Source organism: Pelmatolapia mariae, linkage group LG6 (assembly GCF_036321145.2).
Source record: "Pelmatolapia mariae isolate MD_Pm_ZW linkage group LG6, Pm_UMD_F_2, whole genome shotgun sequence".
Classification (NCBI taxonomy): Eukaryota; Metazoa; Chordata; class Actinopteri; order Cichliformes; family Cichlidae; genus Pelmatolapia; species Pelmatolapia mariae.
The window spans coordinates 41,752,076-41,773,078 of NC_086232.1; the positions used below are offsets into that span (position 1 = coordinate 41,752,076).

Below are 21,003 nucleotides of genomic sequence, written 5' to 3' on the forward strand. Positions count from 1 at the left end.
GGAAAAACTTCCCTTTAACAGGAAGAAACCTCCGGCAGAACCAGGCTCAGGGAGGGGCGGGGCCATCTGCTGTGACCGGCTGGGGTGAGGGGAGGAAGAGGAAGAGATATACTCAAATATTTATAAAAATTAGGTAGTCAGCCACGGAAAAATCTGGTGGTGGAGCACAGGAATTATGAAAAGGTGACCGGCAGACTGTACAGAAGAACACCTGCCATCAGATCCTGACCTACTTATGTGCTAATGATGTTACTTGTAACAGCAGAATTGACTGTTAAAAGTCGTGGAATCCATCCCGTTTATATTGCAATAAACGGCCAGTTATTCGGTTTCCCTCTTGTAGCTGTGTTGAGATATTTGAATGTCTTGGATAATTCTTACCGGCCAGTGCAGGGTGAACAGGACTGGATCCGTTGAGGTTCTTCACCGGGACGGTGGGCACGCTGCAGGAGAAGAAGACAAACCGTTTAGTCCGGTGTGTTTCCACGCTTCCTCACAGGCGGTCAGGTCAGACACAAAACCTCAATACTCACTAAGAAAAACTGATGACTGTCATTTTCACACAGGTAAACGCACAGAGAGACAAAAATGGAACCAAATAAAGAAGAAATTCACTCGTTATTTTTATCTCCTCGATGTGTCACGTACGCGTCTTCTTTCTCTGTGCACTGTTTTGTTTGGAGGAGTGTGTGAAGGACTGCCGGGCTGTCGGTGTGTGTGTGTTTATGAGAGCTAATCCTCGGAGTTTCCATCTGCTCACTGAGCTCAAAGAGATGGACGTCACACAGCTGCTTGCTGGGATTACCTGCCTCGTCACAAAGCCCATCGTCATCACCACCTTGCAAAAACACACTGACTGACTCACATCAGTGAATTTCTTTCTAATAATCAATGTTTTTTCTGTTTTTGTTTCACACTGAAGCCTCAGGTCAGGTGAAAACTGCTTTTTAGAAAATTTTTATTTAATAAGCCTGAAAATACTACAGCTTACAACAGACTGTCCAAGAAGTCTGTTATTATTTTTAACAGACTATTACTTTTATTATTCTGATATCTTCACACTGCAGATCACTCAACAAGCTTGTTTTAACATTCAATCACCAGATTTAAAACTACCACAGCCTATTTTGAAATCTAACTCTCGTATCTCCTCTTTTTCTGTTTTCACTGATTCATTTGGATCTGACTGAGTGACAAAGTGGGTGAGAACACCATTTGTCCATATTCTTAGTTAACATTCTTGTTTTGATTTAGTAGGCAAACATGTACTATCCCGGGTTTGTTTATGTTTTGTACTTTTACAGATTATCTAACATAACATCCTGGTTTAAATCAATTCTGACAAGTCTGTTAAGTTAACATGTTGTTTATTTCAACTGTTAACTGGTTTAGTTTGAACTCACCTTACCCACCTCTGTTCCAGGATCAAAAGGAGGAAACGTACTTTCACTTCCTGTATTTATAGCTTCCTGGTTAATTTGAGGTCACAAGAAGAGACCGAGTGAAGAAGGGGGAGAATCTTTGTAATTTGATAAAGCTGATTTTAGAGTGTTTATAGAGAAATGGATTTGTTGTAATATGTATCGACTATACACTGCAGAGTTTGATTGCTAGGAAAGAGTAGCTGTACAGGTTTGAGTATAGAAATGTTTGCCTTACCTACCTAATGGATTGGTCCAGGGCTGCAGGGCTGAGTGGACTATTTAAGCAGATGAAAGCAGGTGTGGGAGGGAACGATGACCAGGTCAGTGTAGCTGTGTGCAGTTTGACCTGATTTAAGTTCAGTTATGTTTATTTGAACTGAGTTAACTATGGAGTTGAGTTTCTTATTTATTTTTTTTGTAAATATTGTTTGGTCATAAAATGGTGAATAAATCACTGGCTACACTGGACAGCATCTGTCTCCTGCCATTCTTTAGCTGCTTAGGTCAAGTTCTACCACACTGAGTTCTTTCCCCCTTCTGATGGCATAAACGACGAGTAAAATGAAGAATAACGTCATTTTTTATGTTGCTTTCATTAGTTGCGTTTCATTTTAAGCCACCCATCATCCGTCTTTCTTCTGTTTTTCCAGCTTTGGCTTGAGGGAATTTTAAACTAAATCATGAAGCATGGTGATGACCACATAGCTGATAGACTGGGCTTAACAATGCGTTCCTTAAGTTTTTGGTGGAACACACCATCAACTCAGAAAGTTGGAGCAGACCAAGATACCCTGAATTAGCAATCCAAGATGGCAGCACTGGACAGTAAGCTTTTATTCTGTACTGTCACTGTTGTGTATTTTTGACTCACTAAATAACACTTTTCCTTGAACGTGCTAACTTCCGACATCCGAGTTCTGAGGTATCTGGAACACAGAATAACAAACCGGTAGTGACTTCCATGTTTTAAGTACAGTTTATGGTAAACACACACGCTGAGCAAACACTCAAAATCCAGCGTTGTGTCCCAGCTCTGTCCTCAACAGGACAGAAAACAGAGCACCTCCTTCGAGCCGGATTTGAACCAGCGACCTAAGGATCACTGCGATCAGCCTCTACAGTCCTCCGCTCTACCAACTGAGCTATCGAAGGGGCTAGCTCAGCTCCCCCTGCCACGACACAAATGCAAACAGGGAACGTGTGACAGGCCTGAGAGACGGCAGCGATGAGCTGTTGTTTCCTGTTGCTGGTTAAGCTTTAACAGGCCACTAAGCAGCTTTCACTTGCCTCACTCAGCGACGCATGACCACGCACGAGCGAGTGACTCACTGCTATCTGTGTGCATCAGGAAGTGTGTGAGAGGTGTTTGTTCACGCTTATAAGCAGATAAACAGAAGGTGTGAGGAGAAGAAGAGTAAACATACGCAGAGATCCACTCGAATACCGAGAACCTCCAAACACAAATAACACAACACTGAACACACATTCTGCCTTCAGCTCTCACACACGAGTTCAGTTCATGACCAAAGCTGTTTGTGTGCAGTCGTATTATTTCTCCTACCAGAAACACGTGGACCCGCTTCGCCTAGCGGGACATATAGTTTCTGTGTTTTTATGATCATTTGCATTTTCCACTTGCAAACCCCACCCTGTGTTTGTGTCAGTGAACTGAGGCTAACAGACAGAGAGGAGCAGATTTATCAGGCACACGCTTTGATTTTTCAGTGTTTCTAAACAGCAAATTTTAATTTCTACAAACCACATTTAGTTTGAAATAGAAGCACAGGAATAAAAATGGATGAATAAAAACCCGACTATGACAATTTTGTTGTAATCTGTTGTTGATTAAAGTATTACAGAGTCACCGTTTTTTAAAATGATACCAATATTCACTCAAACAGCTCAAGTTTTAATTTTTTTCTACTGATTTTGATACAAAGAAATTTTGTCTTGTAAGAAGTACCAGACGAGATTTATTGTTTTCCCCACATATGAATAATTTGGTGCCCACCGGAGGGCTTTTGGTCGACCATCAAAGGAAAATCCCCAAGACTTTGATTTGGTTTTTAAAAAGCTTTAGGACGGGTTTAACTTTCTCAAGCTTAAAACAGATGACTGTTGTTTTTTAAAGCAGGATAACGCACTGACACAAACAGACTCTTTGCCTTAACGATAAACGGATCAATCCTGCTTAGCGTGCAGTCAGCCCTCCACTCACTTTATGTATTAACTTATTTAAGGCGGTATGAGGCACGTAGTGCACCCACATCATTACAGCCCGAGGCAGCAGCCGTCAGCTCTGACAGCCCATAAACTTTTGGACAATGTGCCAACAAAAAACATCAACACAGAGGATTTTAAATCAAACAATCAAGATGTGCTCAAAGTCCAAACTTTGAGCTTTAACTCAAAGAGTTTAACAAAAGTCTTGCATTTACTGTTTAAGAATTACAGCCATTTTTATATGCAGGACTCTATTTTCACAGGCTGGATTTATCCAGTGCAGAGTGTGGTGGTGTTCAGAGGCAAGCGTGCAAAAATGTGTCAAACCTGCTGATTATGAGGCTGAGATGAGTAAAATATCACCGGTGAGCTTCCCAGTGTCTCATAAGAACGTGGACAGCATAATCAATGGTGATGCAATGAGCTGGATCAGACATCCAATCCATTTTATTCAGTTACATTATTTTCAATATACAGCAAGAATCAGTGTCGAGTTATACTGGTACTGATAAATCCTCACAATGCCCATCCCTCATCCTCCTCCAGCAGAATCCATCAGTGCATTTTGAGGACCAACAACTGAATCACATCAGTTCACATGAAAGGTCTATTTTAACAATAATCCAACTGCTGTGTGTAGCAGGACGACTATCACGTCGTAATCTCGTCATATTTCCATCTGCGTTAACGAGCTCAGCGTGTAAAACGAGCGCTCTGCTGTCGTGTGCACTCAAAGTCGTTTAAGCTCTTAAAGATTTATTTATGACAACACGCGAGAAGCAGGGCGCTCGCTGATGACAGAGGGGAAACACCGACACCATGTTGGATCTGCACCGGATCAAGTCAGCGAGTGACGACGGCGGCGATCTCACACACACACACGCGGGCGCTAATCGCTGGCTGCTTCTCACGGGATCTATTAATATTTAATAAGCTGCTGTGTTAGCAGGAGGAGAGAGTGACAGTCTGATCCTGGATAAGCCTCGTGGACTTCAACTTTACACACTCTCCAGCTGCCCCACTGATGTGCTGACTGCCTTTATTCCATACTCCTGCATCAAAGTACATCCATTACTTCTGGTTCCTGAAGGAAAAATCTCAGCTTTATCTTGAAGGGTCACACTTCTCCCCTAAATATGACCTTTAAAGGGAATTTCACTGAACTGTAATTCAAAGGAAAATCTCTCTTCTTTCTGCAGACACCTCTGTACTTAGGAGGGTACTCAGAGAGCTGTGTGTGTCCTGGAAAACTCTCTAAAATGCAGAGTGATGAAGAGCTCATCACATCTCTGTGTTGGTGTCAGCCCAACAACAGGTACATCATAATTATGAATAAAAACAGAACTAATATTATCTACACATCTCCATCTACTTTTAACTGCAAGCCCACTCTCCTGGGAGAGGAGGAAGTAATCGGGCAGACGCAGGAAGCCCGTGAGCGCCGATGGAAATACGAGCAGCAAAGAAAGAGACTTTTCAAAAAGAAAAAACCCCGTGTGCGCCTGGGGGGGGGGGAAGGGGATGAATGAGACGAGTCTCTTGACCCCCCACGACCTCAAACCGCCCTACTCCCCTCCGCCTGCTTCCCACCAGATCACACCCTCCCTCGCTTTGTTTCAACTCCATCCCTCCATCCGCTCCTCCTCCCGCTCCCCTCAGGCCCAGATGGTCATCAGCTGGACTGATTTAGACAGCAGACAATAACACACTCACTTACAGACACACACACCCGAGCAGGCTTCCTCTGCTTTAAAAAAAAATTGATGTGACAGAAAGTGCTGGACGGGTTGTGCGACATTTTAAATGCATGCTGGGAGAAGGAGGGGCATGTGCTGAATGAATAATGGCAGGCTCGATCAGAGGTTCAGAAATATTCATGATGAAGTTATGTAAATGTTCTAAAGAGGCTGTCGGAGCTGCCCCGAGTTTAACTCTATAATTGGTGTAAATGTATAACGCAGACATGTTTGGTCTGGCTGTCTCCGCTCACTCGTCACTCCTCGAGGTTCAACTTTCTCCTGGAGCTGAAAGATTGTTTCAGGCAAATGTGAGCAGACTTTTGTTCCTGGTACCATGTTTCAATATTAATTTAAGAGAAAAAAAGGCAAATTAGAAAAGAAAAATTTGCAAGAAGAAAATTGTAAATTTAATAGAAGACATTTCTAAATGTGTGAGAAAAAATGCTGGAAAAATAAGGGATAAAAGAAAAACAATAATAAGGAAAACAACAAATTTATTAGCAAGAAATTGCAAATTTATGAGAAAACCTATGAGAAATATAGTAAACTAATAAGAAAAGAAATCTTTTTAATTGTCCAGGAACAATATTACTTCACTTTTCTAGTTTTAGAAAGAAACTGATACATTGTAATTCATATAAAATAACATAAACGAGTGTTTCTGATTGGTGATGATTCTGATGAATAATTTATGGTTAATTAAACCGGGGAAAAGAATCAGACTAATCTGACCGCAGTTTAATGGACACGGTGAAACACGACACTGATGAATGGAGCCTGGTCACTGTGACATCACCGTGAGGTCACAAACATGACTCAGGGCGCGGTGTGTGCACAGTCACACCACCCTGTTCTCTCCATGTTGCTCCGTCGTTATTTTTCCCCACCTCATGTATGTTTTTGTTTTGTGTTTATTTTGGAATTTGTTCGTCTTTGGGACTTTTTTTTTTTATTGATAATTTGCTTTCTTTTAATGGTTGGGTTTGTTGTTATTTTCAACCCCCCCCCCCTCCAAAACCTGCAGATAATGACCAAATAAAAACCTCTATCATTTGTGTGAGTGTGTGAAAAGCAACAGATGAGACTGAGCTCAGCCTGTCTGTGGTTACAGCTCCCCCTACAGGCCGCTCAAGCTAAAAACTGCAACCTGTTGGTGAACTAAACAGGTGTCGCCCCTTTGTCCCCGTCCTTGTCTCACCCCCGACTTTGGCTTCATTTTTCCTCAGTATGCTGAGTCTGTGCAGCCCCCCCCCCCCCAACTCAATCACTCCCTTTGTCCTGTTTTCCCACAATCCCCCACTGGAGAGAGAGATAAGACATTCTGCATTGCAGCTCCTGTTAGGTCCGTCAATATTTACTTTTACTGTGTGTGTGTGTGTGTGTGTGTTTGTGTTGAATGCCTTCACAGCCGGGCAGCGGAGCGCCTGTGTGTGTGTGTGTTTGGTTGGCCTGATTTCTTGCAGCATTGTGTGATCAATCTTTTGACAGTTTGCTGACTCGTTTCTTTGTCATGGACTCCCCTCCCCTCCTTGTCTCAGTCGCTGTCTGAGACAGAGGCTGTCCACACACACACACACACACACACACACACACACACACACACACACACACACACACACCCTTGATCACTGTCACTTGGGGGGTTATAAGCAAACACTGTCTGCCTCTCCTCCACCTAGAATGACTCTGAATATGAAGCTTCAGCTTCTTCAGCAGCTATACCGGGGGTTATTCCACCATATCCACCCAGTGTGAAAATTCTTAAAGTAAAGTCAGGCTTAAAATAGCTCAAAAATCAGAGCAAAAGCAGCTCATTGCAATGAAGAGAAAGGTATTGATATATGAGGAAAGGGAATAGAGCTGAGATGAGAGAGAGGGGGAAGGAGGAGAAGAAGTGAAACCCAGCAGAGGCTCGGTATTGTGCTGCTAATGCAGTCCAGGCTTGGATAATCCAACAAAGGTTACTGTGGAGACCAACAATGAGGGTCCAAGGGGCCCCCGACCACCGAGACGCGACGGGCAAGGAGGGAGGAGACGGATGGGGGGAGGAGGAGAAATCAAAGTCTACATCTCAAACTGTCTGAGCCTGATTTCAGTTTTAAAGTCTGTAAGATTCCCGTTTGTTGATCTGAAAACGCACCACTTCCTGTGCAGGGGAAGGCTTTTTCCTGAGAAAGGAGTGACACAACTACTGGTTTCAAGCTTTAGTCACTGCTGAGTGACATCATGGAAAGTTGTGGTTTAGTTTTTCTCTGCTGCAGTACTGAAGACTGATTGTAACTGTAAACTGACTGAAATCAGTCTACGTGGGTGAAAGAGCAACACGTTTCCCAAAAACGCTGCTTCTGCAACAACTGGAGGTGGACTCAGTCGGCCCTCTGCGTGGGAATTTAAACCCGGGTCGTTTTGACTCAAACATGATCGTGATTTATTAAATATCCACCACATTTGAGCATTTTATTTATTTAATGAGTAGTATGCTCATTTTCTAATAGACAACAGGGATCTTATAGCAGCCTGACGAGTCGCCCCCTGCAGGGTGAAATAGTGCAAGTGTAAGTCGCTCCCATGTCGGCATCACTTTTCACATCCTGAAGCTACAGGTAGCCGATACTGCTGACGCTGCCTTAACTCACCATAATCGGCTAATTGCCTTTTACTTGTGCCATAAAACCAATCAGATAGTTCTGTAGGCGGGATAAACCTTCTGGGATTGGTTATAATATCAGGTTTTTTCTTTCATTTCTTTTTCTGTAATCTTAAATGATGGTTTGGTAATTAAGATTAACACAAAGTCATGAGATTTAAAACAGACTTATTTACCATGTTCTTTTTTCAGGCCCAACAGCTGAAAATAATTGAATACGTAAAGCAAAGGTGAATCAAGTACAGTCGGTAAATCATCAGAAGATCAAAATGAAATCATGAAAACCTGAGACCTGAAAAGGAAACTGAGCCGTGGCAGTCTGAAGTTCAGGAAAATGAAAAAGGAGGAATTTGTCTGAAGTTAACGGTCAGCACTTGCTGGCTTTTCTTGCAGTTACTCAGTGCACGAGTTAACCTCTCAAAATATCACCGTGACGTCTTTGAGCTTTAAATGCGTCTTCATTGGCTCTCTTGCATGAAACAGACTTTAGTGATGACTGACCTTCAGCTGTGTGAACACTCAGTTTCCTCTCTCAGAGAAAAAAGAGCCTCAGAATGAATCCAGCAGCAGTTTGAGCGTCAGTGTAAACGAGGCTTTCTGGATTTTCTTTGCTGTTTGCTTAGTTTCCTCTGTGCTCAGACCTTTTCGGCGACCATGAAGCTGTTACGTATTTATTTACTTATTTGTTTTTGGCCGCTGACCCACGGCCTCCTCGCTCCCTCATCCGTCCTCTCCTCTGCTCTCCAGATGCCGCCTCACAGATGGACGACATGCACAACGCTCGGCTGAATTTTATTTATTTGACTCGGACACACAGTTTACAGGAATGCAAGTAAACAGTTCCAAGGTCGGGTTAACCTTTTAGAGCTCCAGTCTGGTCTTGATTTTACTTTTTACCAGCATTTATCTGTTTATGTTTATCTGCCATTACTATTAACAGGTTTAATCTCAAATTTCAAGGACCCTAGAATTCACTGGGTGAGGGTGGTTGGTTTATTTGTATTTTATTTTACTGTTGGGCCTAAAACTCTAATTATACTTCTTTATTACATTTTCTGAAACCGCAATCTTACATGCACCATCAGCGCAGCATGCACATGCATTTATGCAGCATGGCTCACTTGCGAGGGCTTTGTTGGATATTCAAATAAGATAAACGAGTAGTCTACACGACTATTTCTGGTGTGGAAATATAGAGTTTACTCATGTTTTACCACAGACCCCAAAGCGTTAGCCAAGTCTCGCTATGAAGGGTGTTTTGAAAACTGGATATGAAACCGCACACACCTTCCAGACTCTAAAAGGACATCCATACAGGATGTGACCAGCAGCAGAGACCATGGAAAGTCAACGACATGCAGCAACGACAGGCGTAATAACCGGTTAGTGACATGTAGTGGGCGGGTCCTGCATTAAACATTTCTCTATTTGAAGGTGAGCCATGAAAATGCCAACCAATGACAGCAGATGATTCTGTTAACTGACATATGACACTATAGTAAATCAAGTATAGGGTTACCTAGGTTACCTAGAATCACCGCCAGCAACAAAGCGATATGTGATGAGGAAATTGTCTCCTGTGTAAACGCTGCTCGATAAGGACCATAATTTACGAAATGATCTTTGTGTTTAATTCAGTATGACCTGATACTAACACCTGAGGCCAGAAAACATCAGGAAAGTGTCTACTGAGGTCACAAAGGGAGGAAGATGAGGCCCGGTTTCCCACAGACTTCTAAAGGACTGAAGTCTTTCTGTGACCACAAGGATCGCCCCCTGATGGCCTTTCAAAGGAATGCAGAGTTAAGGCACCTCTGTCACTTTACACATCTGGAAGCTACATCAATCTTCGACATTGTCTATGTTTTTACTAAAATCCAAACTAAATAGTATCTGTAGCTTTAACCCCATCAAAAATATGATTTTCAGACTTCTAAGAAAGCCACCAGGCACGTCCCAGACACCAAATCTCATTCTTTTTCACCGCTGCCTGTTTATAAGTCAGCCACTGCTAGGAGGGAAAATAGTTAGGCCATTTTGAGCAAACAAATCTAAGATACCGAAACTAAACTATTAACAGAGAGACAGCTCTGAATCCCACCTCTGAAAAGAGCCACTCAGAGTCTCACACGACTCATTACAAACAGAGAGAGAAGGCTGTGTGTGTGTGTGTGTGTGTGTGTGTGTGTGTGTGTGTGTGTGCGTAAATATTTTGCACCTCTTACTCAGGCGTGCATATCTCTAACAACGTAGTGCATGTTTGAACATGCAAGAGTGCAAACTGTCAACGAGAGCACTTCATTGTGCATGTCTGTACATATTTGACTGCATTAAGACTGCGCAATGTGGGAAATCCACGAGTATGAGATGCAGACAGACTTTGTTTAAAATGTAAACACATACTGATCCTGTGTAACTACATGCAGTTAACATCGAATAAAAGAGATACTGAGCCAGTCTGCTGAGACGAACAGACCAGCTGTAGCCCAAATTTGACTTGAGAAACAGCAGGAAAGAGCAGTTTTAGGAAGCTAAGCTATGCTTACTGCTGCTAATTTTAGTGGTTCAGCTTGAAAAGCTGCAGTTCCTCCCCACAGACTGTTAAAAAGTCCAACTTTATAGCACAAATAAACATGTTCACAGCAGGTTTCTCTCTTTAAGTAGGCGTGCACAGCGTTTTTATCCCTCATTCTCCATCCACACATGTTCAGAAGACGTCCTGCACATTTTTAAAGCCTCTTTTTTTTGTTTGAGATTATTTCCTATAGCTGGTTTTCATGTCCCTAGCCTACCTGAGCTACAGCCAAAGGGGAAAACTGCACAACACAAGGCCACAAGCTATGCAGATTTTTGTTGAATAGGATGAAAACTATTACAAATAAGAGGAAATGCTGCTACAATTAAGGCTGCAAAACATCTGAAACTGGCTGAAGGTGATTGTTGGCCGTTTTAAAAATACAGATCCACCAGAAAAATGATTTTCAGACAACAAAGCTATCCTAATAACACTTAACAGCAGGTTTAAAGGTCACTTGGACAGAAATAAGAGTGCATGAGAGTCAGAAGACTATCATATAATGCCAAATCAGCCTTCTGTTGTGTATTCAAATGAAATAAAGACGACCTTCACATGCTAAATGCCTCTCAGCTCTATGAATGTGGTGCACACAAACAAAATCTTTGTCCCTGTTTTAGTTTGCTGCAGTCTGCCCACCTGCTCCAAAACACATGTTGGTGTCTTTGGATAGTTTCTTCCTTCATCAGCTGTACGATGGGTGATTTTAACTCCGGATACTAGAGCCATGATTTGATGTTCCACCCTCTTGTACAATTTTGGTCACTTCTGGCTCCACACAAACAAAATGCTAAAGTTCAAAACAAACCGTCCGCGTGTGTTTCATTCACTCACCCTGAAGCTATGAGCGCTCTGGACTGAGCCATGGCAATCCTCTGCAACGCCGGTCTGCTCAGGCCGGCTAAGCTTGATCGCTGCGGTAAAGGCGCGTGGCACACTGTCGCTGCGGATGATGCCGACCGCTGCGGCTTCATCACCACCGGTGATGGAGTTGGCACAGGAGAAGGAGGCGTGGTTACGCTGCTGGCAGGGGTGATCAGAGTGGCGGTTGGCACTGAGTCGCTGGCTGAAGATGAGGAATGCTTGGGCGGAACGGACGGAGGGTTCGGGTTGGATGTGGGGGGCTGAGGTGGCGGGAGCGACGGCGGAGGCGGCCTGCTGGAAGACACGGAGATCCCCATGGAGGAGGTGCCAGCGGTGAGGGCGGCGAGAGACTGAGCGAAGAGCTGGGCGTTCACCCTCGGGGAGGCGGTGTTCTTGGAGATGGCGAGGCCGTGCGGCAGCGTCTGATAGTAGCTGGAGTTGGCGTTCTGCTGCTGTCCCCGTCCCAGGGTGGCTGATTTCGATGGACTTAGCGATTTAGAGGGGGGTGGCGCTGAGTTCTTGGGTCGCTGCATGGTTAAAGATCGTCTTCCCAGAGTCTGTATCCCTCCTCCTCCTCCTGTATTGGCCTTCACACTGAGGACCAGCATGCACTGCTGGCAAGAACAAGGCTGGCCTAGTGCTGTGGCTGGCAATCCTCCATTAGGGTAGACAGAGCTTCCGACCCCCATGCTGGCTCCTGACACCCCAACGCCCAGCAAGGCCCCAGTCAGGCCTCCGCTCGCGCCTACACCTCCTCCTTTAGGTACAGGGAGCGGACCGGACACTATGGGGTAAGTCATGTCAGCACGCCGCTGGATCCTCCGACACCTCTGGCTCTGTCTGTTCACCTGCAGGAAGACAGAAAAATGAATTTTGAGACATAAAGAAATAAAGATCGCACGCTGCAAGAAAGGTTCAGGGTGCACATGAACAAACCTGCGTCATGTTCTGAAAATCAATGAGGTAGCAGAAGCCGAGCGGTGTCAGGTCGAGGCAGGGCTGCTGGCGACTGTGGGCGCTCTCGATGGCGATGGCCACCTCCATGTCATACGGCGTCCATGTGCCTGCGTCGTTTTCCCACTCCCACTGCCAACCTTGACCCGGGGCTGAGGCTGGATCATAAAAACTCCTCCGTACCGGACGGATGGTTCCTAAAAGACACAAACAAAACTCTAGGTCAATTTCAGCCTCTTTGTCCTGAGGACAGCTAAGTAAAGATGCCACGCAGAGATGCAGAGTTTAAATGTCCACCTAAGAACCTCTGTTTGATCCAGGAGATGCAAATCCCTTTGGATCAGGAAGGTCAAATCTGTGCTACCTGCTGTGATGACCACTTGTGATTAAAGAAGCAACCAAAGGCAAAACAAAGCTAGAAGAATTATGAGATCGCAGATCTCAGGCCTCCTAGGTGAGGCATGTCCGAGTGAGGGCAGACCAGGACACACTGGATTAATAATGTTTCTCAGCTGGAGCAGGAAAACCTTGGTGACCCACCAGAAGAACTGGAGTATGGTGGTCTGGGTGAAGGAGGCAAAGGTTAAAATATCAATACTACAGTCTAAATATCAGGAGAGCAAATCAATATGCTTTCAGATGTGTGGCTACATGTTGGTGACCTTTTCCTGGATTCTGGCTCCACTGACAGGTGAGTCATGACTGGTAATCAGCGTGGGTGCCTCGTCAATTAACATCACATTTAGGAAAAAGACAGAAAACAAAAACGTGTCTGTGGGTGAGGGAGGCATCTGGGCTTTGACTGATGCCCCAAAGAGAAAGGCTCGGATAAGTGAGAGAAAAATAAATGGATGAAGTTACTAAGTTCATATGAAATATTAGATTTTTATAAATGTCTTTGCAAAAATTAAAAAAACTAAAACCTTCAATGCCAACAGAGTCGGTCACTTGTCTTAGATTTACTTTGCTTCACTTCTGGCCGTGCTGCTCCTGTGCTGGTGTTTCATGGTGGGCAACTAATAGGGGCGGAGTTTCTAACACAAGTAACACAAACACAATTATATGATTTAGTCAATCTCAACAACTACTGGCAATAAATAATCACACTTTAACATATTTCATATTTGCCTGAGTTAGAAATCTATTTTTAATGAACTGTCCAAACTTTTCAACCTCACACGAACTAACGGTCAGCCCAGATGGTTGTAAAACACTTAGGAGACTCTGCACATCTCAGAGGAGTAACTGTTGTTGTAAACAGAACAGCACAGCAGACCCAAAACCCACCAAAGAAAGTCATGAAAACTCCAATAAAGATATGGAAAAAAAGAGAAAGCAGAGAAATTTGCCTTGAGCCTGATCACATGAGCTGAACTAAATCTTTGAGGAGAATTGATTTAGATATATCCCAATTCTACCCAGAGAGATATGATCTTCTGGCCTGATCAGCCACCCCTAAGTGAATAATAATCTAATTTCCCATTAATAGGCAGCATGCCTGCAGAAAGAGCAGAGACGCTGAGAGGAACTGAAAAGGGCAACAACTGATGGCTCCATGATGCAGCCTGCATGCATGATTTTCATTAAAATACTTGGATGAGTTTCCACCACAACAGCTCCACAAAGGGGACGGGAGAGTCCTCTCCTGACAATCACATGCTCGTATCGTTGCGTTTTCACTTTCAGTCTAACATAGCGCTGACAAACAGTCTGCTAAACAGTCAAAAGATTTTTTAAAATACCACAAGAAATACTCAGAACAGTGTTTCTCTGTCTCCCCGTGGGGCCGAGGGATGGCAGGAGGCTCCCTAAGCCAACCAACCAGAAACTACCACCGTCTCCAGGGGGAACGGGCTATTCAGTCAAAGCCAGGGCAAGAGCAGGAGGGCATATGTGTGAGAGGCTGTTTTAAAGAGGTTATACTGGCAGAGTGGCATAAGCACACAAACCTAAAAAAACACCAAAGGAGGTGAAGAAACAGAGACAGGGCGAATGATCGAACTGAGATATCAAACTCTGCTTTATGCCTGGAGATGTACAGGAGTTCACAAGAACATCCTCAGTGTGTGGGAGAGAGGAGAAACGGTGCTTCCCCTCCTCCTCCTCCTCCTTCACACTCTGTTGAATGGACAGCACAGCAGGGAGCACTTGACCTGCTGATTACCATGAGAAACGTAATTTCTCTCTTTCGAACTGCAGAGAGAACAAGTTCATTCAGCCTGAGACAAACGGCAGACTGAGGCCGACCCTCACCGCTGTCTGTCTGTCCGAGGAGAAGGGCTTTCTGTCCTTCATGATGTTAGCCCACCGTGACAGCAAAATGTGAAATCTGGCCAGACACTTCCTAAATTTAGAGGCAGAGAGATCCAAAAAGGTCTTAATGTGAGGTATGACCCCGACCAAGATGAGAGCGAGAATTTAAAGTTCAGTCAAAACTTGTTGGTGTTTTCTGGTGAGAAGAACCTGCAAAACGCTCAAGCAGCCGTTCCTTTGTGGTTAGAGCTGCGTCAAACCCAGAAAACACCAAAAACACATATAATACGAACACTTTAGCAAGTACAGACATAGCTGCCTCCATTAGATCCCCCGCTGCTAATGCACGCTCAAAGTAAACACAGGACAGATCAGGGCTGTTCATTGTCACTGATGCTCAAACCAGATTGCTGATTCAAATCTGATCTCTGATCGAAATATTGGATTAGTGCATACCTACACAGAACACACACTCTGTACATGAAAGCAGGAGGAGGAGGCATTGTGGGAAAAGGATTCGCTGTACTGCATCTGTGTATTTTGTGTGTAGTTACAGCTTAATCTGTGCTGGACTCCCACTCAGCAGGCCAAGAGAGGACGAGCTGCCCTTTGTTTCTGAACACAGTATCAACATCTGAAAGGTTTCTGTGTGCATACCGATCTTTTTCTGCATATCACACAGCCTTGACAGCTCATTTCCAGATAACTGCGAAAGTCACATGAGCCGTTTTTTGCACTGCGGCCCTAATATTTCCTGACGTCCGAGTCTCGCTGAGCTGGGTGCATATTCATATCCAATGTTGTTCACAGAAAACAGGAATATTAATTACGCATTTACAGCCAATATCACTTTAAAAGGTTTAAAAGAAGAACTGTGTACCAACAGCTAACATGTAAAATAGCAACAGCCAAGTTAAAACCTACAGCACATGTTACAGTCTCGGGACACATTGTTATGAATTTTCTTTTAATAAGGTTCCAAATACAGACAGTATCAAATGATTTGTGTAGCTACTTCTTACGGTGAAAACATTGTGCACTCCACTTCCAGCATCGGATGGACTTTGTACTGGATATGGCAGCCTCGCTTCTGTCAGTCTGCCCCAGGGCAGCTGTGGCTACAACTGTGGTTTGCCTCCACCAGTGTGTGAATGTGAGAGTGAATGAAGAGTGGAATTTTAAAGCGCTCTGAGTGTCTAGAAAAGCGCTATATAAATGCAATCCATTATTATTATTATTGTTACTGGGAAGCTGGCAGGTTAAAGACCAGTTGTTCAATTAAACTGATGCGAACGTCCACGTGGTAAGTCAAGGTTGCCGTGGAGGCGTAAAAACAGTTAATAGCTTTGTAAATATTCACTAAGCTTGAGAACATCTGACCTTTCCAGGACTTATTTTACTTCGACAGCTGCATGACAACTAAAAACGAACCAGTTCCATAACTCATCAACATCCAGTCGGTGGCCAGCGAACCACTAAGGTTAGACTTCAGTCACATTACAAAAGATGGACGTAGATTCCAGATCGGAAAAATTAAGCACTTTATATTTAATGGCCAGCAGGAAACCATAATGTTTTTCGGTGGAAAAAAGGCCCTCAGCTCTGAGCTCAGTTAGCACTTTCAAGTCTGTTTTTATTTTTAATTAAGTTAATTTTGGCCTTTTTACGAGTCACAAAGGAGGACAACGCTTGTTAACCGGAAGTCGTTAGCCAATGAGCGTGGGCTGTTCTTCAGCCTCTCAGTCAGATCCACTCCACACTTCCAGTTTCAAAACACCACGATGGCGACAGTGAAAACGCTCAGCTGGAACCTTATGGACTTGTTTACAGGCTGTCACATACACGAATAACAGTAAGCTAGTATCTGTGGAAACATCAGCCTGGCTAGTCTCTTAATCAGGGCGTAACATATAAAATAATTGTGCAGTACATGACTAAACTGACTGGATATCAGCCATGACATGACTGATCCAGAAGAACCAGTCCAACCCAGTTCTTCTGGCAAAGCCTTTCCAAAACTCTGACATAATCGAGGCAGGTCGCCAGCTGTGGCTTCAAGTTAGGTTGCATAAATGTGAAGCCAATCAGCTCCATTCATAGAGGTTGTGTTTAGCATTTTTTATATGAGAAAATTTGAATATTGGATATTCAATAAAGAAAGATAACATGAGTTGAGAGAATGGGGATTGTTGTTTCAGTCGGGAGAAAATAAGGCCAGAATTTTAGAGCTGGCACAACATTTTATATCTGCAACTTCATAAACAAAACACAAAGACTCGTCTCCTCCCTGCAGAGCCTGTACAGAGGAGTCAGCAGCTCCTGCAAACTGAGGACTTATAATGCAGTAAATTTAACCAAACAGCTGGACAGGTGAACTGACATCTGACCTGGACAACACCTGACGTACTGTCTCAGCGAGCTTCGTCTCCTGTTTCAGCAAATACAGACAGCAGAGAAGTACAAGGCAGACGTGGACCTCCGGCTAAAAATGTAAATCTAAATCAGCTGACGAGGAATCTGCTCGGAAGGGACTACAGCCACCGGCCATTCCTGTTACGTTACCCCTCTGAGGTCTGAGGTCACTGGTGATGACCCGTGAATGACCTGCAGGCACCGTCTCATGCTACCAGTAGTGCCAAGCACACTTACAAACTGGAAAACTAGAGAAAAATGTAGTCGGGAGAAAGGAGAGAGCAATTATCTGTGGCCTTCACCTGCACATCATTCCGTTTGTGGAGGAAACAGTAATCAAAGAGACCCAAACATCTAAACAGGGATTCAAACCAACAATGTGCAGGTTACTAGTCAGCTGCTTAAACCTCCAGCAGTCATCTTGCCCGTGTTAACCCCAATAACACAGCAGGCTGGAAAATCCCCCCGTGGGATGCATGTGAGGGAGGAATTCTCCCTGTTTCTCAAATATGAATTTCAGGCCCTCCCTTCATACTGGTTTTCTCAGTCAGTCAGAAGAAACTGGGCGTGGGTGTTTGTGTACTCGTGTGTTTACTGTAGGTATGCTGGGTGTCCTCCATAAAAGGGTCTGATTAAAGCAGTTACAGCTGTAGGAACGAGCATGTGTGTGTCTGTCCGTGTGTCGTATGGGGAAAGCTTCATAGTCCCTCTCCCTCGCTCTTATAGTACCACACCTCTCCCAAATCATCCATCTGTCAGAGTCGGATCAGCAAGCGGCGCTCGGCTGCTTTCGCTTGTCGCTCACGTTTGAAATCAAGCGAAGCGTGTTTTGGGTGTAGCCGATTCCTGGATTTCTGCTTCGAAGAAAAAGAAAACTGCAACATAATGAGTTGTTAAATGAAGCCAAGAGAATGCACACTGCGCGCGCGCGCGCGCGTGTGTGTGTGTGTGTGTGTGGTGCAGACCCAACAGCAAAAGTAAATAAGGAAAACGTGTGAATATTACAGAGCTCAGGGAGCACAAAGAGGCCTGAAGCAGGTGGAGAAAGAAACTGGCCATCTGGTCTTTATTGTTCTCCCTCTCTGTCTTTACCACTGACCCCTCCCAGCATTCAAACACGCACACACACACACACACACACAACATTGCAGACTGACCAGCAGGCACACACATGTTAGGGTCGGGTCATGCTTTATGCCGCTCTCACTTCTCGTCCATGTGAGAAAATCTGGGATGAGCCGACACTTCCTCTTCACACTTCTCGTATCAGCCACACTTTAATAATCTGCTTAGAAAGCTTGAACCTGTCTCACAGACTCCACGAGTCACTCTTTACCTACATGATTATTACAGCGTACGTGATTTTTCTTTGCTCCCAAATTCCTCTGTGCAGGAAAACCTCTGAACGTGTACATTTCCTTACATTTAATGACCTGCATTTATTGTGTTTCCAGAAAACATCCAAGTGATCCTAAATTCTACTTTTTACGGGGTTCTGAGCAGTAAAATAGATTTTTATGTGTATTGAGGACCAAGGATTATAAATAGAAACCTTTTTTGCATGTATTTTTGCTCTTAAGCTCTCAGTTTGTATTGTATTACAAATCAAGCGCACCACATCACATTACAGCTCTGTGATTTTTCCCTCTGTAAACTCATTCACCATTTAGTGGAGCCTGAGCGAAGACGAGATCTGTGTAAAATAAGTCAAACTCACAGAGTTTCTGTAGGTGAAGCTGTGGAAGGATTTTAACTGTTTTTGGTTCTTTGTTTACAAACTGTTTGGAAGTCGTTCTGCTACCTTCAGAACAATCAGTTCACCAACCACGAGCACCCAAAATGATTACCTTGGATGCTGTGTGCATTTTTTGGTAGTGTATGTGAAAATAAAACAGCTCCCTTTGAGCCAGATTTGAACCAGCGACCTAAGGACCTCTGCTATTTTCACCTACAGTCCTCCGCTCTACCACCTGAGCTATCGAAGGACACGCGCTGGCCACACATTTAAACCCATCTTCTGATGTAACTGACTGTTACAGTCAAAACACTCACTAGCATCTTAAAATGTTTCTTAGTTCTGTTTACTGCGTAATAAAAGTGCACATTTCAAGAAGAGGAATAATTGGGTTAAATAATAAATATGACAGCATTAATTAAAACCCCGTGACTGTGACCCGCTGCCATAAATATAAACTACAACTGTAAACAACACTGACACCGGCGGCCCGCTCTGTCACCAGATACCATCCTTAGACTCGGCGTTTGTCTTTCAGCCCAAATGCTTCAGTGCTGAGTGTGAAAAAACCAACATCATTGAAGCCAGACTCAAACCAGCAACCTAAAGATCTCTGCTGTTTGCAGCTACAAGGTATTCACTTTACCAACTGAGCCTGAAGCTGAACCACAGTCAGCTGGAGGAAGTCGTGACATTTCAAACACCTTGCGAGTCACAGAAAACCCTGGAGACACAGGCGTCCTTCCTTATCAGCTTTATAAATGACAGAAAGCTGACAGGCCCTGGGTCACTGACAGAATTTAAATACATCACACTGGGTCACTGAAACCACAGCGGGCATTTTTCACTGCTGTCTATACAGCAACAGTTTACCAGTAATTAAAATCCTTAGATGCTGCTGTGACTTGAAATCATGAAAACCCAAAGCCAGTTGGGTTGGGTCATTGGTGAAACAAGTAGTGTGAAATATATGTATGTTTTCTGTTCTGTAGGCTTTGATTATATTGTAAATTTACACTTCCAATGATTATTTTGTGATTTTCTTCACTGAACTCAAACAGACTGAGAGGAGTGAGGTTTGCTGCTCCAAAAGGCATCATTTCAAGTGTTTTTGGACAAAATATTTAAAATATCCACATCTGCAAACCAGATGTTCAGATTTAGTTTGAAACAGACTCTTGAAAGTAACAAAGAACTTTCTAAACTGGATTTTTTTATCGTTTACAATAAATACAGCCAGTTTAAGCAGCTAAGATTGGACAAACACACGTGGCTCCTTCGTACACCGTGGATTACGGTCGGCCACCAAGTGCCCCTTGAATGAGCCCATCCCCCAGGCCTGGCTGCACGGTATCCCCGATTCAGCTGAGGTTTTCTCACTCCTTGTTCTCATCATCATAGGAGTCCTTTGAATCATACATTGGCTAGCCCATCAACCCAGGACCAAACTGAATTGGGAGACCAGCATGCCTCCCAGATGAGGTATTTCAGGCATGTCCAACTAGGACATGACCACAGGGCGGACCGAGGACACGCTGGAGAGATCGCACCTCTCGACTGGCTTGTGAACACCTCGGTGTCCTCCCAGAGGAGCCGGAGAGGAGGAAAGAGGCCTGCGCTTGACTGGCTTGACCCAGGTAAGTGCGAGAAAATAAACTGAGACATGAAATGTTTTTTTAACATCCTTTGGAGTATCTGTCATAGATAAAGGAAACAGTATGATAACCACAAACAGAAACATTAACTTAAAGTTTTCCCATATAAAATCTAAACCTTATTTTAGTCCGTAAAACAGCTCAGTCACTCGAGGGTTGAAATAATGCAGTATGTTACATGTGGGAAGGTTTTATTCTGTGTTCAAATGTACATATTTCTAATTCTATGAAAGCCAGATAAACCAGAATGGATGAAATCACATTCGCTGGCAGCGGTGTAAAGACTATGTGCTCGCTATTCTTAGTTCTTAAAGTCTGGCACATTTTGCTTGGACTAAATCTAAATAAGGACTCCTCAGCACAGCTTAGCAAGCATCTAGCATACAGCGCGATGCACATGCAGTATCATCCTGGGCTCCCCCTGCTCCTCCAGACCCTCTTAAATCAGATGTGCACAGAAACAGTGTGACATCATCCTTTTTAACTTTCCTCCACCCGTTAAAAGGACGACGAAGATTTCTT

At 43.9% G+C, this 21,003-nt stretch overlaps 1 protein-coding gene and 1 non-coding gene across 3 annotated transcripts in view; both read right to left on the reverse strand.

Annotated features, from left to right (window-relative positions):
• Nucleotides 1-21,003, reverse strand: part of LOC134629572 (E3 ubiquitin-protein ligase DTX1-like) — a 40,449-nt gene that overhangs the window by 5,231 nt on the left and 14,215 nt on the right. For both annotated transcript variants that reach the window (XM_063477020.1, XM_063477021.1), the window contains exons 3-5: nt 12,409-12,623; nt 11,443-12,320; nt 382-443 (exon numbers count right to left, since the gene is read on the reverse strand). In XM_063477020.1, the coding sequence (XP_063333090.1) occupies nt 382-443; nt 11,443-12,320; nt 12,409-12,623 (1,155 nt within the window). The remainder of the gene's footprint in view (nt 1-381; nt 444-11,442; nt 12,321-12,408; nt 12,624-21,003) is intronic.
• On the reverse strand, nt 2,489-2,576 carry trnay-gua (transfer RNA tyrosine (anticodon GUA)). The gene is given in 2 exon segments: nt 2,489-2,524; nt 2,540-2,576. It is a non-coding gene; the product is annotated as a tRNA-Tyr (tRNA).